The sequence below is a fragment of the Phaethon aethereus genome (genome assembly GCF_964289735.1).
Source record: "Phaethon aethereus genome assembly, chromosome: 4".
NCBI classification, from domain to species: Eukaryota; Metazoa; Chordata; class Aves; order Phaethontiformes; family Phaethontidae; genus Phaethon; species Phaethon aethereus.
In genome coordinates, this window is record NC_138578.1 from 52,488,096 (window position 1) to 52,514,628 (window position 26,533).

At 34.8% G+C, this 26,533-nt stretch overlaps 1 protein-coding gene across 3 annotated transcripts in view; it reads right to left on the reverse strand.

Annotated features, from left to right (window-relative positions):
* TUSC3 (tumor suppressor candidate 3) overlaps window positions 1-26,533 on the reverse strand; it is a gene marked incomplete at both ends in the record, with an annotated part of 129,565 nt that overhangs the window by 65,266 nt on the left and 37,766 nt on the right. For all 3 annotated transcript variants that reach the window (XM_081999793.1, XM_081999792.1, XM_081999791.1), the window contains 4 exons: window positions 1,201-1,341; window positions 1,902-2,042; window positions 4,162-4,279; window positions 13,942-14,111. In XM_081999793.1, the coding sequence (XP_081855919.1) occupies window positions 1,201-1,341; window positions 1,902-2,042; window positions 4,162-4,279; window positions 13,942-14,081 (540 nt within the window). The remainder of the gene's footprint in view (window positions 1-1,200; window positions 1,342-1,901; window positions 2,043-4,161; window positions 4,280-13,941; window positions 14,112-26,533) is intronic.

A 26,533-nucleotide genomic window follows, 5' to 3' on the forward strand; every position in this document is an offset into this window, starting at 1 on the left:
AATGCTGCTGCACAAGTAAATTCATATTCCATCTATAATTCTACCCGTATGCTTTCAAGAAAGGTTGATGAAAGTTGAGAAAAAGTCTTTAAAATGAAGTGAATAAATAACCCTTTACAAGGAAAAAGAAGAAAAGCTTGGCTTATGTTGTATAAAACATATGGACAAATTTTTTAAAAGTACTGTTCTCAAGTTACATATTTCTAATACAGAAAGAATTAGCTCTATTAAACTGTAGTATGTTGTTAGATTGGACTTTATAATGCTAGACACTATGACAGTGTTGATAACCACACTCCTGACTCTTTGTCCCTGAAAATCAAGCCTTAGATGCTGCTGCTCAGGTTTTTCCTCTGCTGGCAGTCACAATGATGGCAGAAAAACGACTACTTACTGATACACCTTATCCGCTATCTACTGTCCTTGCATGCTATTTCCTATCTAAAACTGAGACAGCTGACTATGCTGCATGGTCCACTTTTTTCCAACAGTCTACTCAGTTAATTGAAAACAATGATATAAATAAACATACTGCAATGCACTATTAAGCATGTTAAACATTAATTCATTAATTACAGCCTTGATGATTTAGTTGACTAATATTTCAAACAGATTATTGGCTAGTTTTAGAATTTCCTCAGAGTTAATCATATGAGATCGTCCCATTCTCATTTAGGTTAACAGTGGAATGTTGAGGCCAGTACTACTGAAACCAGTTTTGGAAAGAATTCCACCTTCTTCTTAGTTTCTTAGTTATTTTATCATTTTCTTACAAACACATAAAAGCCTTTATTACTTTTCTTACCCTTTTCATTACTTTAATTTACTTTTTAAAGTGACAGTCTGACATTATTATCCACACTAAACCAATCATAACGCTACTGCTTTTACAAAAAATGGCAAGTTGAACGATAGCAGTGAACATTAGTAACACTTTTTATTAGAAATATTTTCTTGTTAAAAAAAAAAATTCGCAGCTAACTACCAGAGAATTTGCTAATTTTCAGTGAACCACTCATAGTAACTGATACTGCTTATAGGAATTAGCCCCAAAGTCTAGATTACAAATCTCTGTCTGATTGTACCATTCTGAACAACGTATTAATGCAAGGGTTTTTAATTTACTGTGCAAGTAATGAAGACACATATGCTAAGATAAGAAACTAATAAAAAGCATATTAGTAATGAAAATCTGCATACCAGAGCTGCCATGGCCCAGCCAGTTTTGTTGTAGATGAACTCTAAGTTATTTCTTCGCAGATATAACAAGCCACCAACAAGAGATACCAGAAGAGCCAGAGCAATTGTACCAGAATAGTTAGGAGGCCTGAACACTCTAATCTGGAAAAGATAAATGCAAACACAGATTGCAAATAAATGCATACATACAGATCATCTTCCATATAAAGCAACAGGGGAGCATCTGAAATCTGGTTTCAGAGTCAGAAAGACTAATCCCTAAAGACAAATAATAAAAAAAAATTACTTCCTTTAATAAGCTTATAAAATGAAAAAAGTTTTAAGCATCATTTTGAACTGTTCAACTTCAAAACATTATTTCTTCAGCACATTTGCAGGTTGTGTCTGAATTAGGAGCAGCTACCTTTGACTCTGTTTTGTATATAGCTCTGCAAAGCATGTTTTACTTATAAACAGCTAATTATCACAATATCACTGCTTGGTTTTATCCAGAGTAAGATTACAAAAAATTTAACAAAGCAAGAATGGAATATGATCTGCAAACTTCAGAAGTTACCATTACTCTTTTTTTTTTTTAAAATGTGTGTTAGAATCTACACTTGAGAAAAAAGGTATTGAGGAAAGCTGGAATTTGTCATCAGCCTGTCTCAGACTACAATGATACATCTGGCTTCAACTTTTAAAATTGTCGAGAGACTTACATGAACATCTGTTCTGTCAGCTATCCATTTAGCTAGCTGCTCAGCTGCAAATCCGATTCTCTGCAGGTCAAATGTGTCAGCTCTCTTGGGTTTACCTTTTGGAGGAAAATGCATAAAAGTCGGAGCAGAGTTCATATTCAGCTACAAAACCAGGAAAAACAGCAGAAAAAAATATTAGTAACTACCCTCAAAAATGTTTACCTTTTGTATATAAGACAAAACACGTCTAACTAGCATGAAAAACATTATTTGACTCCATACTTTACTTTTTTTTTTATACATCTTCATGTATAGTCCTGCAAAAAGAGTGCTCAGAATATTCCTTGCAATAGATTGTTTGGGATGTTTAATTATTTGGAGTTTTTCACCCACAAGGTTGTCTGAGTAAGAGTATCTTATGCTTTAAAGTCTTCACACACTGTAAGAACTTCCCTGTAATTAGTAAAACTGAGACCCCACACCCAACCAATCTATTAAAGTATATTAGATTATAATTGTAGGGGAGGAAAAAGTATTCAAATAGCTTGACATTGTTTTACTTGTCTAGCTCTCATCAATCCCAAGTTAACTAAACTATTCATCTAGCCTTCCACTGGCTTCAAGACAGACTACCCATTAATACAATCTTTTTTGAATCCAGAAAGGCCTAGATAACTAGCTTAGAATACATAACTTGCCCTAGAAATTACACAACTTAATTCATGTGTTTATGTCACTGGAACTATTCACAGTTATCAAAAAGTTCAAAGGTGATAAACAAATAGATTTACATTTACATTTGCCACTGTAAATTTTTACTTCAACTTTGCGATGTGGCATATGAGAATATAATTTTATGATACCAGTCCATGTCAGTGCAATATAACACTTGAAAAAATGGAATTAACAAAAAAAATCAGGGGAAATACTTAAAGATGATACACTATGGAGATCTTCAAACAAAAAAGGCAGGGTAAACTAGTTTGTTTCATTCCTGCAAAAGGGGTTCTATCCCATTACCAAAACATACTCAAGTACGGAACTGAATTTATCAATAGAAATTACCAGCTATTAATATATTTTCCATCTAAGCAAAAAACAGCCCTCTTCCTTAGTGAACTGATTTGGAATTAAAAAAAATTCTGAGAAAGGCTAAGACAAATGTTGTGAAAGAATTTAATAAAATATTTTATAAGATAGAGAAACATTCTGAGATACAGAAATCTTCTGTCAGAGTTTGGGGGCAGTTGGTCTGAAACTGCTTAGTCATTTCTCTATAAACAGAGTAAAAGCTGAAAAATGAAAGTCATATTAATTTTGGGGGGTTTCTGCTGTGGCATAAGTATTAAATGAGTTGTTTGCACACATAAACATAAGGTCAGAACTACCCTTCCCCGGAATCTACCTTAAAGCAGTCATTAGTATCACTTATTATTAACATTGTATTTCTCAAAGTCAAAACCTTAAACCATTCTTTACACAATACATTCTAAGATGTCAATTGGAAATAAAAATACTTACTAAACACTAATTGAATTTTTAAAGTAAATATTTTAGAAATAAATATTAAACTTTTCCCCTGAAAATTTTAAATCACACATTTCACCAAAAGGAGGTTCAAAACACGGAGAACTTCGAAATTTGTCAGTCATCTTAATCTGCAATTTTAGCTTCAATCAATGGATAAATATGAGAAAAAAGCATGTCATTATTTATTATTAATTTTCAAGGGATGTGCTTTGCCTGGACTAATCAATTTAAGAGGGGGCCTTACACTGCTCTCCACCAATTGATTTTTCACTCTTCATAGCCAATATATAAAATGTAAACCAGTCTCTTCTCTTTTCCCTGAAGAACTTCCAGACTAATACAAATATTACTGGAGTTGAAGAACACTGTATTAGATAAAAGCAATTAAAAGGCTATTTTAGTTAAGAGCTTTTTTTCCCCCAGCAATAAAGGAAATCTTTAAATGCAAATGCTAGTTGCATTGTACTTAATTCTAAAAAATTACATTAGAAATGGGTTGAAAAAAATTTCTCAGACAAAATGTAATCTATACACAAATCTTATAAACTACACTTGGAAAATACTAGAAGTGGCTACTAGTATAATGTGTCTTCACTAATGTCATAGAAACTGCCCGGTGTTTTTAACCAGGAAGAATTTGTGTACAAAATAGAGGCACACACTTACACACAGAAAATAATGTCTTGTATCACTTGTCAAATCAACATATAGTTCTAAAAATTAAGAATGTTTTACAGTATCCAACATTTACCTGTTGAAAAACATCTGCCCCTTCATCATAATCCACTATTGTGAAAAACAGTTTGTTTGAAAAAGCAGATGAATAGCGCCATGAATTAGCCAGCACTTGATATTCTTCATTAGCTTGCCTGTTAAGGGAAAAAAACCAAACGTACATCCATGTGGCATTTGCTGGCAAAAGAGATTCCATAACCAGCTGCACCGGTTAGATTAATTACACTTGCAGTATCATTCTCAACATCCATACTTTCAATTTAAAAAACTTTACGCTAGTTATGCAACTCTGCTTCAAAACTGCCTTCTCCAAAATTCGAAATCTGTTAAGTAGAACTGTACCAGAGACATCCCAAGATGATGTTAACAAAAATTAAAATCTTCCGTATTTAAAAGTCTCACAAAACAGGAGTGGCCTGAGTGGCAATGATCACGCAAATCTGCTAACAGATCCATGCAAGGAGATGCTTATGTGGCCCCTGAGTAAGACATCAGGATTTACTTGTTGGAGACAGCCGCACATAAGGAATTCTGAAACTAGTGGAAAAATAACACAGAAATGTGACAGTAGTAATCTTCCTAAAATAGCAGACCCATAGAAAGAGCCATAAAAACTGCTAAGCCCTGGGGACATGATACAAGCCCACTGTTCATTTACTTAGTAAGTAGCATAATACACTCAAGATTATTCCTCTCAAACTTGTTTTAAAAGTGATAAAGGATAATTTTGCGCAACATACAGGGTTAAATAATCTTTTCTTTCATCACTAGAAAGTCATATTGCTACTACTCAAATTTGACAGAAAGCCTCCTCTTGGCTTTAGTCATGGCTCTATACTCAGGTGCATTTTTTTTTTTTTGGTTGGTTAGGTTTTGTTTGTTCCCATGTTCATTTTAAAAGAGAAAAGAAAACCCAAAACCACAAAACAACCAACTTTGCCCTGTCTGCACTGAGAGGGAAGGAAAAAAGTAAGTCCAAGAGAATTCTGGGATCCTTACCAGCAGAGACATTCTCTAAACACACAGTCATAGAACCATAAAATCACAGATTCTTCCACAGGACAAATCTGCATCGGTGAATAATTCAGTTAAAAAAAAAAAAAAAAAAAAAAGAAAAATCCCCAAAGAATCCTTGCAGAACTTTTGGCTCGACACAGGCTCCTTTGGTAATTATTTCCATACTACTAATTAATCATATCTGCTGTAGAGTCCAAAGCAAGGTTCAACAACACTTGGCATCTTATCTTTGCATGTGGTGAGATGCTGAAGTAGTATAAATAAATGTACTCTGCAGCTTTTATGGAAACAGTGTTCTTGTAAAACCAGTTCCATGTCTTTGATGGTGCAGAACGCTGTTTATTTAAAAGCGGTAGATGCAAAAATCTGTTGCAAGAGAAACTCTGCACTAAACATGCATAATACATACTGTATTTTGAGAGAGCAAAGAGGAAGAAGAGGATGACAGGACAACAGATGTCATAAGACCCTCCCCATTTCCTCATAACTGAGATCTGCCTTAAGCATGTGATATCTTACATACAACTCCTGCAGGGTTGTATCAAGGAATATATTGTACACACACACAAAAAAATCTACCATTAAAAAAAATTAAAATGAAATTTATGATCTCTTACTCCCGCAAAGAATAAATCTTATGAAGCACAACAAAACTCAACCTTCACCCTTATTACCTGATTGATTAAAATTTGCTACTTAACTCACTCAATGGGCAAAGTTTGCAATTATTAAAAACAATGTGATTTAGGCATTAGATTGGTTATTTCTAGAAACAGATACTAATATTAAGCAAACTAACATATTCACTGTCATCCTGAAGAGGGCAGTCAGACAACATCAAGGGAATGCTGTAAAATCTTAAGTAATATCTGTAGGGCACTGTTCTGTTAAACCTGCTATATTAAAGCTGGACCATTTTTCTTATAAGAACAAGATAAAAATCACTTCAGCTTGATGCCATCATTCTTCTTAGTCTACCTTTCACCTGTGATGAAACAGTATTTCTGGGAAATTCAGATACTCCAGTTATGCCCCCACTATTTGACAGAAGACTTTTTTCTGTTGATCTCCATGTATTTGACATCTTTGAACTATTTTGAATGAATATAATAGGTAGAAAGTACTCTTTGGAAAATATAATCTTGCAAAAGGTTGTCTTAGATTTTCTATACGAGATTCAAAGCACAATTTCATCCTCACACTGAAGATAGCAAAGCATCCTCATAGCAGTTCTTGAGAGGTATGGAGAAGCGAGAATGAAAGAAGGGGTAGGAATACAAAGTTACAGGATTACCACATACAGAACTGAAGAACATCCTAGGGTCCACTATATAATTTCAAATGGATACAATCACATTAATAACTTCTTGTAGCATTGGTTACTCCTTTTCAGCTACAATAATAGGAAAAAGCATAAGCACTTTGCTGAAAAAAAATCAGTCTCCGATTAACATCAGGCAGTATCAACTCTGTCACCTCTTATCTACCGATCTCTATCATTATTTAATATAAATTTTATCAGTTTGTTTCTATGAAGTAATGTTAATTATATGAAATTATTATCATAATTATATGAAATACTATAAAGACACAGGGCAGAACTACACTTGGTATGAACTCATCAGAATAATAACATGTTAGCACTGCTCTTGTTAGTTTGACAGGGTTTTTTGACAGATGGAGAAGATTTAAATGTTATTGCTGCTACAGTCACCTCTTAAGAATACTAGAAAGAAAGCTACTAGAAAACAGTGGCCAGATCAAAAGGGAATGCTACTATTAGATTTACCTAGTAAATTCAACATACTGAAAAGTAAGCTGCTAAAAAAAACTCTACAAAATTTTCTTCCATTATGCAAGAGGTGGTCATGAAATATTAAAAACTTTATTTTAAAAGATTAATTATGTGGGTGTCTATGGAAGATAATCAGATTTGTGTAGTTTGAACTATATTAAACTAGACTAATTTTATTCTATTAGTCCAAGTAGGTCTATTAGTAAGGAAAACACAAATGGAATATCAGGAAAAGAATAAAAAAGACTGTGGAATTATTTGCAAAAGAAAGCAGTAAAGCATTACGTTTTGGCACACTATGGACCATACAAAACATTTACAAATGTACAATTGGCAAAGAATGCACTACCAGGTCACCTACCCATTCTTATCCATCTGTTTAAAGTAAACTGTGATCAATGCTGCAATTTAGCTCCAAAACAACTTTTTTTTTTTTTTAATGGTTTTCCCAAAATGAAGAGAAGAAGGGGCTAAGTGCATATTTTTACTACTACTCAGTATTGAAAAGATCGGTTCAGAATGCTTATTTGTTTTTATTTTTGCTTAGGGTGACTCCTGTCACAACAAAAAGCACTGAAGAATCTATAAATGTGTCCAGAAAATTCACCACACATGACAAAATGAAGAGAGTATGGATACTAGTTGAAAACTACACTGTTTATGCAATTTAGATATATATAAAATAGATGCTATTCTATTTACAGCATCCCATGAAATTTCCAATATTCTGCAGATGAAAAGCAGCCATGAGATCATATTTTGCAGAAGCTGGGGAAAAAAAACATTAAATTGTGACCACAGGAAGAATAAGGAGTCTCTTATGATCCAAATATAAAATTACTACCTTGTTAAACAGACTTATCAATACTTCTATCAAGATCCTGAAATGCACTGAAAAAGCAATTGCAGAACTTTCAACTGCTCCTTCCACATTTCCTGTTCCTTCTTTGAACAAAAGCTCAAAAGATAATTCCCTCTCAGTACAGTTAAGAGACCTGTCAATGATTTTTTCAATACCCACTCTTAATCAACCAGCAGAAAACTGAAAGGCAGAGGAACCTGTTTCTTCTTTCTGATGACACCTCCTTGACTATCATAATTCTTTTTGCTGTTGAACTACTCTTTGGTCGGCTACTTGAAAACAGTCTTCTGAGATATCTTCTTGAACAGGGAAACCAACAGAATTCCTCTCTCTTCTAGATTGCAGACCTCCTCCTGGAGGTCTCATTGATAGGGTAGATATTAATAAAACTATGTGGAATCTATTCTCTCATAAATTTTTCATTTCCTTCTGCATATTGAGTCAACAGCAGAAGGCAGCCACATTCAGAATCCTTTACGAAACACATACATTAAGCTCAAAACTTAAAAATACACAAACTGTACATTGAATTATAACTTACCTTAGAAATACAGAAGGAATAGCTTAAGCAGTTGACTTTGAGCCTATTCTGCAGCAGGCTTTCTGCAGTAACTACAAGCTTGTTCCAATAGATGCCATTAATAATTTCTGACAGAATTCAGCCTTGTCACTCAAATGAAACAAAAAAGTCTTAAGACATGTGCCACACCAGCAAAACTGACCTCCCTTGTGTACTACGTGTATATTTTATGTATATATATGTGTGTTTACATACACATAGGTATTTATAGACACACACACGTCCCCCCATCAGCCAATGGGAGTAATCAGTGCTCCTTTCAATAGAACGAAACTTCTGACACTTTAAAAAATGCAATAGTCTGATCAACATGGGGGTGAAGAAAATTACTGGCTATGCAAACTCCTCTGCATTACCAGCCATTTCTGGCTGCTTCTTCATAAATACTGTCTCTGCAAAATTGTTTTCCAAGAATCTGGAAGGAAGTTTGTTACTTCGACAGTAAAATACTATTAATCATCCAGGACTGAAACAACACAATTTTCAGTTTGTGCAATTTACAAGTTTGTCTCCACAAGTGGTCACCTGCCATTACTATAGTCTTCCTCTGCTGCATTTCCCCATTTTTCTCCTGATCATTTATGATGCTAATTCTAGGCTTTAATCTTGATATGCAATGATCCAAACAGGCTCAGTAACATCTTCAAAAGAAACATTTTGGACTTCACAGGCATAAACAAGCACGAGAAAGTATGCAAAATAAAATCCATTTGATTCAGGTAGCTTGGAATTCACAGAGGATTTCTACATGTACATGGCTAATTTAAATGTTTTAACCATTATCACATAACAAACTAGTGGCAAAGGTAGAGGCACTGAAATTCAGTATCTTTAGCCTCTGATACAGCTCTGATCTTTTCAAGGAACACTAAGGGAAAAAAACCAACAAAACAAAATATGCATCCTTTTGTTGATGGGCTTCAGTTAAACTCAAGTGACCAGTTTCATTTCTCTGACCCAGATATACATTTCTAAATGAAAATATCCCATCAATGGATTTGAAAAATGAACCAGGCAAAAATGTGACCCGTTTGGCAACAACAAAGACATCTAATTATGCACCTGTATGCAAAGCAGAGATGGTTGCTTCTGCCAGTGGGATGAAAGAAGCAGAGTTTGGAAAGTAAAATAGAAGACCTCATATAATTTGATTATGGAGTGATTAGATGGTAGAGCAACAAACAAAAAAGAACGAGTTAAAGAGTCAGAGTGACCATTCTTTTGTTCTCCTTCTTACATACATAAGTAATTTTTTTTCAGTAGTGTGACTGATGTGGGTAATAGAGAGAAACTATCTAGTTGAGTGAATATCTAAGAACAAAGGAAAAATGGAAACTGGTCTTCTATCCTGAGTCGTCACTGTTTAGAGTTAGATTATTTCTGATTGTTTATCCAAACAAAAAAAAAAAATCCAAAGTGATTCATCATCACAGTGCGTTAAAGGACCACTTAGTATCTGCTTCTAATGTGCTGCTGCAGAATATATACACCAGGAATAATAAGATGTAAAGTCTGGGACCAAAACTGTTTAACCAAACATGTTTCCAAATGAGCATGGGAAAAAACCCCACATCTTCAACTCTTAGAAGTACATCCCACCCCCATCAATGACTTCACATTCAAGAGCACATAGGATATTTAATCTGTTACGGTTAATTCATATCTCAATACCAGCTGTGTCATATTGAGCCTAAACAATTGTGTCAACAGGAAAACTGACATTTATGCTACCACTTAATACAATTGTGAAGGCACCAGATGGCTTTCAATTGTTTTTCGGACCAGAAAATTGAAACTCGCTTGTCCACAAAGCTAGATGGAAATGTTGTACTCCAAATTCTGCTTTAGGATAAAGACAGAATTTCCTTGAAAAACACTCTAAAAGCATCACTAGAGGCACTACTAGCATGTATACAGAGCTGCTGGTTTACAGAAGCCTTCATGTGTTAGGACTGGATTGATTCAGATAGCCTACGGATGTATTTTCCAGTCCACAGTTTGTGAAAACATTTCATTGTCACAGAAGCAATCTCTGTCTCAAAGATGACAAACTGGTAGTTGTCTTTTAGAAACACCTATAAATCAAGCTAAATTTTTTGGCACTGAATAAATTCCAATCAGTAATGCAGACATAAGATTTCTAACTTTTTTGAAAGTATATATTGAAAAGGGATAATGGCAAAAATTAGAAGCAAATCAAGCAAAATTAAGTAAAGGGAAAGCATTAAATACAACAATATGATATATATCAGGAACAAACAATCCTAGCATTGGATGAACAGGTAAGTTTCAAAAAAGTTGGCAAAAAAAGCATTCAAAAATCTTTTTCTAATTGATCTTTCTCAAGTTGATACATAAAGTTATGTATTCATCTCCCACAATGATAACGAAACCCTTCTCATTTCACTGGTAAAAAAAAAATAATCTTATGTTAAGTAACTTCTGCTAGAGAATACCTACAAAACACAACATGCTTTGGTTTTACTGAAAAAAGATCAGCTCCTTTGTCTGAAAGGATAATTTTTTACATACAAAAGTTTCATCCAAATACCTGGACTCCCAAGGGACTTCTTTTTATGTGGCATTTTAAGGGTAAGTTGGTATTATTTCCATATACTTTCACAAATCATAACTGTTAAGTGATGTATGTGATTGATGTTACAATGTCCTCCTTGCTGCGCACAGAAAAGCTTTTCATTCTCTGAGACAAATTTGGTCAGCTTTCCACATGTAGGTCCTTGCTATATCGATAGGTAAGACTTTTAAAAAATGTTTAAATATCATGCCTCCAAACATTTTAATTCTTGGCTAAGATCTCTTCAACCAAGTTTTATCCAAAATTTGGAACTTCTCTGGTGTTAAAAAGGATTGGGGGTGGGGAATCCTTCCTTCATACCGTCTAAACAATGTCCAAACGACAACATTCTTCAGCAATGGACAGGTACAATAGTCCTTAGGTAGAGAACCTGGATCACCAAATTGACTTTGCATTCACTTTGAAGAGTGCCAATAGTGACACGCTTTCTGAATGCAAGGCGCTACCTCTCCATCTTTGGTGGCACAATCATTCAAAACACCTGCCAGAAAAGTCATACCAACTTTAATGTAAGCATATTTTAACAACAAACATTCCAAATATAAGCAAATGCAAAATCAGATACACAGAGAATATTGTTTGTTTTAACGAGATAGGACACACATGATCTCTTCTAGCCTCAAATGTGCAAATCTGCAATGGCCTGCTCTAATGACAATTAGCTTTCACTGTTCTTCTCCAGAAGAGGACCACATTTCCTACCATTGCTCCCCATCCTATTAACTATCTTTTTTTGTATAATGCTGCGTTTTTCATGCTTAGCATTTGTTGTAGCTCTGTGCAACAGCAAACATCTTTTTTTCCCTTTTGAATACTATGCCCTTCATCTTCATAAACTGGACATTTAGAAGAGATAAAATACTGAAATGTCAAATCTAGCCACCAAAGGGAAAAGACAAAACCATTATTTTTTAGATAATCCTGTGGTGCATAAGCTAACCAGAGGATTTTTAAGGGGAAAAAAAAAAGTACGAATTATTGTGACAAAGTTATTCAAACTCAGAAATTTCAGCCTAGGTGCTTTTTCTATGTTTGAAATATGACATTCATTTTTTTTGTATGCAATTGTCCTGAAAATATTTTGATGAGTAACAGTTAACTTAAATCTTGGACAAAAGCATCCTCACAAAACATTACAGATTAAGTTAAAATCTATTTTGCCTTTAGGCAAAGTAGATAGTGAATAGCTAACAATAAAGTAATGCATGCATTTCAATTCTATATATCCTTTCAGTGCTCCTGTCCATTAATTAGCCATTGATTTGAAAACATCAATTTTCCCGATAATGGTTTTATGTGCACTATGATCAACCTCATTAAATTCCTTTTATTTCACATGAAAAAGTGGATCGCAACTTCACATTTATTTAAACAAACCCAGCTGAAAGCAGTATGTTGATTTTTTCCTTCATTTTATGCTTAAAAATTTTCAGTTGCTTCTGCACATAAAACGACTAGCCTAGCATATTACAGGATGAAGTTTATGAGCTCTTTTTCAGATCAGTAAACAATATACAGTTGTAAGCAAAATTAACTTCTTTAATAATGGTAATATTTATGTTGTTTTCACATGCCTAAAAAAAGATCTGTACATAACACAGGGGAAGAATTTGTGATAGCCATTATAATGATGAATACACTGACCCTTATAAAGCTACAGGAGATGCACTAAGTTCAGCTTTATCTGCTGCATAGTAAAATAAGGAACGATTTAAAACAATATGGTAAACTTTGAACTACTATTCATCTCCTAAAGTTGAACTCTGTCAACACAAAGATGAAATAAGTACAATCACATGCTGGAAGTTTTAAAGGAAAAAAATCCTTTGACTTAAGAACGTTGGAAAGATTCTATAACCTACTCCTTCACCTTCACAGTTCAGATGTGGAGAGTGAACTCATGGGAATGCAATTTATATACTCTCCCTCAAAACTGGCCAACTGACTTCAATGACAAAAAAATAATTTATAAACAAAATCTAATAAAAACTGTATATTACTACAAATACACAAGTTAAAGTTTCTATTGTACATGTCACATTCCAACACTGAAGAAATCTAACAAGCTGCTACATTTACAAACCTTGTGTATTGTTCAAAGTGCACCTATTTAAAACCAAGAAATAATAATTTCTTCATATACAGCTTATGTTTTTCATAGTCCTATGGAGTATTTTGCTGCCTATTTAAATACTGTTTAGAACTCCTTGCACAATAATCCCATTCTGTTACTAAACATAATAATTTCTAACACATATTTTGGCTGAAGGTTTTGTTAGCTCAGTTTCTGATTTAGCAAGGTAATTAAGTGCATGACTACCTTTCAGTCCCTTGGCCCTATTTCCATGTCTACCATTAGTCATTTTCAGATTAACTTATTGAACTAGGAACTTGCAGAGAAAGATCTTGAACTTAGAAGAATACCAGAGCCACTCTAATAAAAGGAGCCACCAGAACATATCAAAGTGCAGTGCCAGACATTATTACACAATAAGCATGCCCTTGTGGAAAAAGGTGCTTGCATGTAAGAACTGTCAAAAACTGAAATCACAGGATAACTCAACATCTGCATCAGAGCCTTGGACACCTCTTCACTGAAGAAATCAGTGAAGTGCTGTATTATTACATGGTAATGTATCACTTCTGTCACAAAATGTCTTTCAAAAGATCATGGTCAACAGATAATAAAATAAAGCAGATTACTTAAAGAGAAAGTCTTCCTCAGTTGTGTACATTTTATTCAACTGTAATTTAAAAGGCTTCTAAAATTTTACATATAGATTAAAAGGCAGTTGGAAAGATGCTATAACAAACGCATGGGCCTGTTAAATAGTAAGTATCTATCCCATGCAAAGAACATTCCTACTCAGTCTATTGCACATTGATTAAAACGTTCACTTGAAAACTGGCGAGGAAGATTAAAAAGATCTTAAAGGTATATATTACCTGCAAACAGAGCACTGCCGCTGCGGCTGGAGAGCAGTGAACATCACTATCACAGAATAGTTACGAGGTGGAGCCTTCACAAATCTTCGGAATTTGTCTCCATTCATACGGATGACCGAGCGCCTTGAGCTCCACTCCATCAGCTGTTCCACCTTCTCAGCCAAAAGATTCTGTAATTGAGGACAAGGATGAGGAACATTTAAAATTAAACTTCAAGCACTTTGTACCTATATTCTGCCTTTGCATCCTCCGAGCTCTTATGGACTTCAGCAGGAGGTTGGGGACACCTTCTCTGCATAGCTTATGGCACAATTTAGTCTTATATGTAGACAAGTAGATTTTAAGTATTTAAAAAAAAAAAACCCTCAATGTGGTCTCAAACAGAAAGGATACATAAAATAAAATCAAAAGGTTGCTACCAAAGGCAAAGGAGTAGAGTAAGGCTGATTGTCTAAATACAAGATACCGGTACAGAAATCATTTAATTTTCATTAAAAATTGGAAGCTTTAGAAAATGCAGCATTATGTTATATTTATTCTATTTAGTAAAAATCACAGCAGGATATTGTCAGTAACTGAAATATTAAGATGAAAGAAAAATGTAGCTACAAAGAGAAATAGTTATTACATTCAGAATTTCCTTACAAATAGGTATCACATTGAATTTAAACTACTATGTTTTACATTTTGCTACAGACAGGAATGCACTATCTTATAAACCCACCTAGGCACATTCGGTTATGAGGTTAATGTTTTTTGTTGCTCTCAAGACTGAGATCCCCAAATTATTTTGTCTTAACTATAAATGTGTAAGAAAAAAAAAAAGCTTGCGTGTGGCTTTTCTTTTGCATGAAAGCATTCCATCACATGACTGATTTAAAAGCAGGCTCTGAGACATATTAGAAGATGGCCCTCAAGTTAAATACCTTTATCTAAGTATTCCTATGAAAATCTATGTAGATTTTTCTTTTTTATCAAGTAAGCCTGATGTCACACATGCTCAGCAAGTTACCTAAGGTAAGTGAGGTTGCAATGACCATGCTCTAGGGGTATTGCCACACCTACAGTGTATCAGGATCAATGAAACAATCAATCTTGTTATAAGTCTTCAGTTCCCTGCTCAAGGACACTGTGGAAGCTGCCTGTATCACATACAAGCTAAAAAAAGAGTGGAAAAACCTGGAATATTGTGACTTGCACAGAAGCTGAGTGCTGAGAGAAAGTGGGAAGGACAGACAGGGGGGCAGACAGAAAGAGAGACAGAAGGTGAAGAAGGGGCACCAAACAAAAGAAACTAAGTTCAGAAAACTGGAAGGTGAGAGACCACTGATAATACACGCATGAGTTAGTGAAAGGTTATAGAAACTGATGAGGGTCCACTGTGGAAGGGAAGAATAAACTAGCTTAACAGACCATATTGAAATGGGGACACTGAGAAGAGAGAACATGATGACAGGCAAGGCAAGGATAAAACTCAAATACTGTGCAGCAACAACTGAGCAAGGAGACAAGGTGGCTTTTCTAGGACGTTTTACAAAAACAGAATGAAATAGAAAACTTAGCTCATCTAGTAACATTTTGACAAACCAGTAGGGCTATAAATAAGAGCAGAGATATGTCTGTCTTGCATTTTCAAGACAAAACTCTTATTTTTAAAACAAACAAACAAAAAAATTCAAGATTTAAATATTTGCTGACTCAGGTTTGTTGATCTGGGAAGGAAGGAATGAACTACAACAATAAAGAAAAATTACATTTTGTCTGTCAGATCTTCCATCTTAATAATCAGCAGACGTTGCCCCTTGTAGTTCCTTATAAGGCACAGCTGGTCACCAGAAGTTTTGAGTCTAAAAGAAGCTTTGATCAGCATAAATCATGATCAGTTCTGAGATAACCACATTTATTTGATCCTATAAAGCCTTTAAAAAAGTCTTTTAGGTTTTCATCCCTATTCTCAGAATTTAGCTGAGATTTGTAATCACAAATGTGAAGGAGAGATTACAACTCTGTTTATCATAAGAATACCAATGAATCAATTAATACAACAATTTTTCATTTGCTAAAAGACATGGTTTTGGTAGCTTTGCTTCAAAAAGATATTATGTAAGTTCTTTTCTTTAAAAAGAATCATAAAGCAGATTACACAAAAATAAAGCCTACTCATCTGTAAGATTGCCTGGCATTCGCAGTGCCTGGATTAAATATGTTTGTTTCAAAAGATTCGCTAGTTTTGCATGAAGCACTCCAGTTGGTAATGTGCAATGAAACATAAGGAGCTAAAAAGGATGTGTACTCGTATTTCCAAAGTTCTAATGACTGAAGCAAAAAGGTAAACCAAAGAGAAGTAATAAAAAGACACAACTTTTAAATTAACACATTAAGGATGCATAATATCCTGCTTGGTACAGCAAACCAAAGACTTTTCAGAATAAGCCTTATTCAGAGAAAAGATATAGAAACCCACAAAGTATCATTAAAGGTATTAAATCAAGAGCATGTTCTTGACAGAAAAAACAGGGGAGGAAAAAAAAAAAACAGGTCTATTAGTTCTATGTAATTAGTTTCTACAAAATCAGTGATATCGGAAGAGTCTTATTGAGAGAAGTCCCATGCAAAGTTTCAGTTCGAAGCTTGTTGCCTATAAACAATTGTCTTGATTCCTTCAGGTTCAGCCATGCATAACATCACCTTCACATAGCTGTGTGCAATACTATGAAGTTCACCATAATGTTCTCAACCACTTGTAGCTTTTGTTTTGTTTTTTCTAAATGCACTAGGTAAAAAGCTAGTAACTAAGCTAACCTGTTTACTACACTAGGTGAGCAAGCTAGTACTTCAGGAGTATGAACTCACTAGGTACAATTGTATTACTTGCTTCACTGGATTCTGAAGAAATTCTGAAGAAATCAAATAGAAATTTATCATTTACTAGATTGCAGATAATCACATACATCACGAAACATTCTACTATAGGCCAGATTTTTCTTAAGTAACTGACTGCACTTAGATATCCTACCACTTTTTAGTCCACTTTATTCCAGCAAGTGTCCTTTTGCAGAGTAATTGATAGAAGAGACCTTGGGACTGACAGCTCTAAAATTCACAATGGAGTCTGTGGTATATTTTACAGCTTTCTGATTTGTTACACTTTACAGATAGATGATGGTCTGATATTGTTTTGTCATTTATAAAACATTTGCACAATATATGCTGCTGAGTAAGTTATCAACCTTTTCCTTATCTCATTCAATAATGAAATCCAAGAAATAAAACTACTGTTAAATGAGTTTCCATTTTAGCTGTGCATTTTACCTTAAAGTTTAGTACCTGTGTTCAGGAAAAATGGCACATCTCAACATTCCGATTGTCTACTTTAGCTTTGGATCAAAAAAGGCACGCACTTCTCAGACACTCAGAAAATTGATCAGTCTGTTAAAAGGGAAAAAATGTCTATTTTAAACAAATGGTCAAGCTAGCAGACTGACCTTATGAATTTTGTAATTCAGAAAGCAACTTTGATATTTTTATAAGAAAGTTAGAAGTTTGTAAGATAAAAGTGTACAAAAAAGGAAAACATACTGTCAAATAAAGGTGCGAGTATGAACTCTACCTCCAGTTAAAAATTTTCTCCTGTGTAAAAGAACAGTGTTGAAAAAGTGAAGAAAAACTGACAGAAAACATTTCGAAACAAGAGGCAGAATTTTCGTTTTTACCCTAATGGAATAATAATAAAGATGATAATCCATTAATACCCAGGAAAGCATTGTTAGAAAAAAACAATGATCTATCCCAAATTATTCTTGCCATGAAGGTACTGAAACTGAACACGTCCTCCAGTATTTTTCTTTTACCATTTACCACCCAACTATACAAACCATACATAAAACTGTCACCAAAAGTGAATCCCCATTAAGACTTTAGACATTTACAGAAATTTTATTAACTCGCCTCTTTCCACCCTCTGGGGAAACTTTTCTGCCAGAGAAAATCTCGAAATAGGAGAGGATGGCTAAATCAGACCCACTAGAAAAAACACATCTTGTTACTATGACAGGGAGACATGAACAATTGTACATCGAGAAAATGACAGACACCACCTCATTTTTGCTCTAGACTGCTAATTTTCTGCTCCTTTCCACAGTCTATACAGGCAAAGACCCTACATTTGTTTAAACCCATTTATTTACAGAACCCCTCTAAACGTTTACTAGCTTTACGCTGATAACCCAAAGGGACTGTTTTACTTGAAAAAAACCCTACAAGCATAAATGTGAGAAGATAAATTCTTCCTTTGTGAAGAAAACTGCAGTTTTGTTGGTGCAAACAGCTACAGAAGGGTCAAAAGATAACAGTCTACTGATAAAAGCATACAGAATATTTAAATCAATGGGTGAGGAAGCAGCCATGTATCATTTATTTATTTTCATTAGCTGATGCCCAAAGCAGAAAAGAACATGTATGATTTAGTGGGCATGGTGGTGTTGGGTTGATGGTTGGACTTGATGATCTTAAAGGTCTTTTCCAGCCTTAATGAGTCTGTGATCTATGCGTGGAAACAACATGAATATCTGTAAAACAAACATAACTATAATATTACTTGCTGTTCCTACACTATTTTGCAACAGGTGAAAATATATGGCACAACAGCATTTTTTCAAAACTAAATAACCCTTAAAAACATAACTTGAGAAAATCCAGAATCCAGGAATTTTCTGATTAACAAGGAAAGCAGTTCTTTATTTAGGACAGAGATTCCTCCATAAAGAGATCTCCTGTTAAAATGTTTTTTGTTGCTTAAATAGGAACAGAGTCATTGGTATGTTGGCCTCAATCCTGTTAAGCAGATGAGCAGTCCCCACTGAGATAAAATGCTTGGGACAGCAATTCTAGATAATTCTGCTTTTGTCCCTATGGCTAGCAAAAGATTTCTCCATATGCAGTTGTCCATATTATTCAATCAAAAACAAAACAAAAGAACAAAGCTGAAATTCATCTATTATGCATCTCAGTTTCCAGTGATGGGATGAAACAACTATGCCACCTGTAAAAATGTAGGCAAACTGTGACAAGTTGTGCATCAGAAGATGCTGGCAGGCCCAGCTTCTGGCACTGGCACCTGAAGCAATGCCCTATTAGGGATTGCTTCCCAGTGATCCCCCGTATCTCCTCGCTGCTTCTTAACCCAGCAGAGCTTGGCATCTACAAGCCTTCCCTTTTGTACTCTGTGACTAGCAGATTAGCTACTCAAAACCCCGATTTATTTATTCACTCTCCCAAGACACAGTGCCTGTAAGACAAAGCATAAACAACAAAAACAACCACCCTGTATACACACACTTTGCCTCATTTGACTGTTAATCTTCCTTGGCCAGATTTTCTAAATTTCTTTTGGTTCAAATAAAACTGTATCTCTCTCAGTGAGGAGGGAAGGGGGACAGGGACGGGAAGACAAACCCAAAACAAAAAACGGTCAAGATTTTCTCAAATTCTGCTTGCTCTGTCTGTCTTGCATTTTCAAGACAAAACTCTTATTTTTAAAACAAACAAACAAAAAAATGCAAGATTTAAATATTTGCTGACTCAGGTTTGTTGATCTGGGAAACATATAGCATAGCAAAATAGCTGGAGTATGGCACAGGGATGTTTCTCCTTGGTTCTCACAAAAGTTTCCAGATTGTCTTTATCATATATTTTTATTTCCAATGAGTTTACATTACTGAAAATGTATTTTGAATTAAGTTTCTTCTTTAGAGCTCCTTTCATTTACTTTGCCTTCAGTCAGCACAACATCACACGGGTAACTTAAGGCATAAAGGGCTATCAAAAAAAGGAAAGAACAAAGTCCCAATGACACTACTCAATGCTTCAGTGTCCAAATTAGCCTCCTTTCGTTTGAAACACATTGGCTCTACCAATTTGTCTCTTTCAGGTTTCAGAAGAGATTCCAGCTCTTTCTCATGCAAGAGGGTGCCTCCTGAATACTACTAGACATGTGAACACTCAAGACCTCACGTCTAGAAAGGTAGTGCCAAGATCTATAAGACAACATACCAGTACTAGGAAAAGTCCTCAAAAAAATTAGGCAGGGACTCAATCTACTGTTGACTACTACTAAGGCTGAGGCATTGGTTATTACCAAGCCATTCCCCTTCCCACATGAAAAATTCAAATTCAGTCCCATAGCTCAAACTGCACAGTATCTGTAGTGAAAGAAATAATGCAAGGAGTTTCTAATTAATGTTTTAATACTATATTTGCTACTGGAGATAAAGTAACTACAGATTTTGTTGAGTATTTCTTAAATCATGATGTTGCAAATAAAAAAAAAAAGGAGGTGGCTTGACTTCCATGTTTCCTTTATATGTATCTTACCAAAACCAGCTAATGTAGACTAAATGACCACCCTTGATGAAGACTGCTTTGTTCACTTAGGTGCATGAAATTGCCTTTTTAGGCGCCCTTTAGTTTTGTAGGTAGTTATTTCAGGACAACACTCATTGTAAAGAAACAAAACCCACGGTTGTACTGATAAGACATGTAAAGTATCTCTTAAGTCTTTCACGCTGTTGTATGCAGCTTCAATCCCAATTTAAGTTGTCTTTTTTAGTCTTTAGTTACACTAAGAATAATAGCATAGAAAAACTAACTGCACTAATAAATGTATTTCAGCAGTATATTGTAAGAATAGTTAACTCCTCTTAAAATGTGTCTGATAAACAATCACAGATGTAATTACCGACTCCATTACATTATAATGGCAGCAAGACAGTGGAATTAACATTCAAAGTGTTACAACAGCCTGTTTAAATTTACAGTCATTCATTCCTCTGTTGTCCCTTGTTCACCTGATGCCTGCATATAAATCTAATTTACACTACCAGTATATCAGTATCCTTGAACACACAAAAATAGTTTTATAATTCGTAAACCTTGACAAACAATACATGCATATACTTAGGTAATTTTATGTACTTATATCATTCCCTTCACACTAAAAAAGGAGCAGACAGATGACTACTACTTTCCTGCACAAGCTTTCTTAACAAGACCTCACACGGCTCATGGACTTGAAGGTGCTAAAGAAGAGTAACTTCTTTGATCTGTCTAGATCTTCACTCTTCTCTCCAACACTTCCTAAGTTATTCTGGAACCATATTACTAAAATTAAACCATATTTCATTTTTATCAAAGTTTATTCCTCTTCAAATTAAGACATGCAGCCTCAGTAGCTTATCCAAAATATTTATTCCCTATATACTTGTCTATTATTCTAATTTCTATTGTGTCTATCTACTATTTCTATTCCTAATCAGGAGTAGAAACCATGGGTCATGTCAAATTTACAGACTTTGTTAAATGTAATTTCTTGATACACAACACAAGAAACCCTAGGTCTAATAGAACACTCCAGTACTAAGTATCTGGATATTACAGTGAGCAACATACTTTTCTGCAGCAGAAATTAGCAATGTTTACATCAAATTCTGGAGGCACTGGAAGCACAGTACAATCTGTTCTATAAGTAATAAGGTCATAAACTAATCTAATTATTCTATTAAGAATGGCTGTATCAGTACTGCAAATGTTTCCTTCCCTGTTCTCCTCTCCTCTGCAGCTTTCCACGATCTTTCAAAGGCTGCTTTTTAAACTTAAAAGGGAATAAAAAAAAAAAGAGAAGAATATGAGTTAATGTAAATATTAATAACCACTAATATATACAGAAATCTGTTCAGATACTTTTTTCCCTTTCATATATTCATTTATTTACAAAAAGCCATTGCCTGAACATAACTGAGAAGCCATGTAAGCTGGCCCAGTATGACTGACTATATATTATGCTCCACTGACTTTATGTCATTTAGCTGTGACTGAGGATTTGCTTCTTGGAATGAGACACTGATTTTCATCTTTATGCAAAACAGCCTGTATTTTGTGGTATTAAGCCTAAAAATGTCCTTTTAAGGCTGAGTAGATAAATGAACAGAGAATTAAAAGTACCGAGGATTTTTTTATTTTAGCCCGTAAGTTGCTCTATTAGCAATTTAAGAAAAATCTGGTTGATTTCCTATTACACGGAGCTGTCATTTTCTGATCATTACACAAGTAATATTTTTTTCCACTGTAAGAAAAGCATGATAGAAAGTAACGTGCATAACTGTTTGCATGGATGTATTTTGTCCAGTTGATTTAAAAACGATCCTTAATTTCCATGGAGTACAATCCAAAATTCACCATTTATTTCAAAATACTAGAAAATCATCCCTATTTGTAATTAATACCTTTCAAATTTTTCACAATTTGTCAAAAATTTTATTTTTTAATTAAAGTATATATAAAGTTCACCTAATTTAAATAAAGTCTGTAAAGTCAACAATATGAATTGCAGAGTAGTACTCTAGTACTGTAAATAAGCACACAATTTACTTCAGGAAAGAGAATCCCTACTGTACTGCATTAAACAAACACAAGTTAAACCATTTAAGAGTTTATAAAAATAAGTCTAGGTAAGATTAACTATAGTTGTTTTCCCTAATGTTTTGATTATACTATTTCTTTTACAAGCATGGAAGTAATTAAAACATTATAAGAAATATCAAAAGGATGAGTTATGATTTAGAGAACAGATACTACAACAAAAACATCAGCTAAACCTCAAAGTACATTTTGCTTAGGTCACCTTTACACTGAAAGGATATTAGTCTCAGGAGAGCATAATACAGGACAACCAGGATGATTCCATGAGTACTTATTATACAGAAAGGCTAAAAAAGTTCCATTTATTCTGGAAAGTGGAAATTGGTCACTTCAGGGTGACCTATCAATAATATTGCAAAGGTTCTTGACTAAAAGATGGGAAAAAACCTTTAGCAAAATATTAAAATGATGCAAATAAAGTTAAAAATTAACATCATTCTGCACAGATACTTCAATTCAGTAAGATGATCAACCTCTTAATTCTATATAACTATTTTTTTCAGTATTCAGAACGTTCAGATTACTGGGAACTGGATATGACCATACCTTTTAGAGTGCTAAGTTTATGATTTTTAAAGCAGATACTTCAAATTAATTCTATGCACAATTATTAATTCACAAATAAAAACTCTAAATCCAGGAACACATCTCACAGTTACAGATATCTCACAGATTATCGAGGTATGCTTGACACTAATATACTCATTCAGCCTACAATTTTCAAATATTTTTGAGTTTTAGGTAGGACCAAACTTAGCTAAAACAGCCTTTTAAACCAATTGCTATTTAGACATCCCCAAAGATTTTTTTATTAAGTTCAGCTTGCTGCAATACTCATCTCACAGCATTCAGCAGTTTGGCTGAATTTACAGTGGAGAATTATGAATTAACTACTGAAAGCCACTCAAGAACTACTATATACTTTGTGTACCTCTCCCTTGCTACAAAGAATATTGAATTCTCTGACACGTTATTAACATCATGCTTATTTTTAAAAAATAACTTTTGGTCCCATTCTTTTCCCTTCAATTCTTTAGTGTTTGCAGACAACCTTGTTTAAACTATCTCGAACATTTGAAGAAATGGCATTTCTCTACTAAAAGCAAAGGCTCAACAGTACAGAAAGACATAAGCCATTTCTCCTTTTTTTCCCCCCCAAATGTCAATTTTCTGTGGTTTTCTAAGGCTAGAGTCCAAAATGGCTTTGAAAACATGAAAGTGAGGTCTCTCTTTCTTGAATTATATTCCTGTTTGACTACTCTGAAGCACTATTTGTGAAGATAAATTGAACATTTCTCCAAACAGTGCTACATAACCAACTGTTCCCTGTCAACTTTATTGCAAATTATCTTGTTCAACTGAATCTCTTTAAAATAAGAGACCTATTTAAAAAGATAGCATTACAGAGAAAACCGTAAGAACCCAGTAATCCAGCGTCAGGTTGCTCATATACTAAATAGTTTTGTACAAACATGTACTTTATATAGAATGAGGAGATGCTGCCCAGGGAGAAATGCAAATAATGATCTTTAAAAAAACCCACAAAACAACAACAACAAACCCTCCCCAAACAAAACTCTTATAATTTATAATAATTTATCCTGTAATATTTTCTGTATCCGTAAGAGAAAGACTGGAAGAAAATTAAGAAGACAATGTTAACTTGAATTTGCTGTTTCCTTGGGATACAATACAGACAACCAGAAAAATGACTTCAAGTCTGAACACGAAGAAAACAGTCTGCATTACTTATCTAGCCTAGTTGTAGTTTTAGTTTACAACTCCAGAGCAATTTCACAGAATCACACAGTGGTTGTGGTTGGAAGGGAGCTCTGGAGGTCTAGTCCAACCACCCTGTTCAAGCAGGACCACCTAGAGCCGGTGGCCCAGGATGACATCCAGACAGTTTTTGTTTCCAAGGAGGGAGACTCCACAACCTCTCTGGGCAACCCTTGCCAGTGCTCGGTCATCTTAACAGTAAAAAAGTGTTTCCTGATGTTCAGACAGAACCTCCTGTGCTTCAGTTTATGCCCATTGCCTTTGGTCCTGTCAATGAAAGAGTCTGGCTCTGTCGTCTTTACATTTTACCCTCCAGGTATTTATATACATTGGTAAGATCCCTCCTGAGACTTCTCTTCTCCAGGATAAACAGTTCCAACTCTCTCAGCCCTTCCTCAGAACAGTTTCAATTTCAGAACATCAGATGGAAAGCATGATATTTAAAGGATGCATGTGACGATATAACTTTACTGAACAGTAGTTCCACCCTATTTTTTGTTCTTTGTGGGTGTAAAGCAAGTTCTACTCTGTAGCGCAAGTAGGAACTAGAGGAAAGGGGACTTGAACAAGCATAGACACCAGCAAAATTGCTCTTTTGTTCAAAGTTAACGATAAGACTATTTTGTTCCCTGTTTCATGATGAGTTAATTCAGAAATCTACGTTACTGGAAAGACCCTTCCTCTCCTCGTAATATGTACACAGTGCTGTTAAAATGGTGTAATGCCACCTTCTCCCCCCCTCACCCTTACCTGCATGTCCCTCTGCATATTTGTGGAACGACAAGATTTTATGTTGAAAGTTGATATAGCAACGATGACTGTAACACCAAACAGAGGTAAATCACTTTAGAAATTTGAAGTTGCTTTGCCTTTCGCGTAATGCTGGCAATAAATCACGATTTGAAAGGGGGCAAAAAGTCAAAAGAGCAACAAAGGTTCAGAGTATTACTGGATTTTGTTTCCAGTAATGTAAAGAACTTAAATGGCATCTGGATCTTTTCGCTCTCTGTAAACAGAGATTCTAGAGAGACATTTTACAAAACCATTGATAGCCAAGCTCTCTTCGCTGTGGAATCCCCACACAGAGACTAATCCCTCAAAGTCCTGAAGTACTGCGCTACCACTGAAGAATTACTCAGCAATCAAACGAGACAACCAAACTATGGGTAATGTTAATAAAGAACTTTCTTCCTCTTCAATTTTCTAAGTTATTTCAAACACCAGGTTACAATACAGATGCTGTATTTTCAATCACTGAAAGTACAGAATAGATTACTAAACTGCTACAATGAAAACAAATTTTATTTAAAGAAAGCAGCTTATGAATTGCTAGCTATGGAAAAAGCATCAAGACTTTACAGTGAATTACATTATAAAGGAAGTCTGGGAAGGGGCAGGAGCATGTCCTGTTAAAAGAAAGAATGTTAATAAATTAATTCAACAACCATTTAAAATTTAAAATTATTAATAAATATAATACAAATCAGAGACGCTTTGGTTCCATAAATGAATGAAGACACACCAGAATGAAGAGCAATAAAGGTCAGAAATTAAATTGTTATAAGGGCACTTAAGCACTGTTTGGTAATCAGAAATATAACTGCTTGCACAAGAAAGCAATGAGACCTCAAACACAGTGAAATAATTTTGATAGAATCCTCTTAAGAATAATGAATGAATTTTTTTTTTTCTTTAAATTGCTCCATCAAGGAATATAACAGTACTTTACCTCACTTTGTTATTATATAACAGACAGTTAAAATCAGGGTACATAACATAAAAAGAATTTTAGAGGAAGCTAAGTGACCTTTAACTAAATCAAGAAATCAGCAGGTCTTATGAACAAGTTGCTCCAGACAAGCATAGAAAGACGAGTTAAGTTGATCTAGAGGCCACATAAAGCATTTAGTTGAACAACATTCTGGGTATGAGCACACTCTGGATATTTCATCTCCCAAAACTTTAAAGAGGACTGTCATGGTTTAGCCCCAGACAGCAACTAAGCACCACAACAGCCGGTTGCTCACTCCCCCAGTGGGACAGGGGAGAGAACTGGGAAAAAGACTCGTGGGTTGAGATAAAAACAGTTTAATAGGACAGCAAGAGAGAAGGAAACAACAATGATAACAACAATAATAATACCAACAAAGGAATGTACAAGAACAAGTGATGCCCAATACAGCAACTGCTCACTACCCAGCGATCGACAGCCCGTCCCCGAGCAGCGATTCCTGCCCCCCAGCTAACTCCAGTTTATGTACTGGGCACGACATTGTATGGTATGGAAAATCCCTTTGGCCAGCCTGGGTCAGCTGTCCTGGCTGTGCCCCCTCCCAGC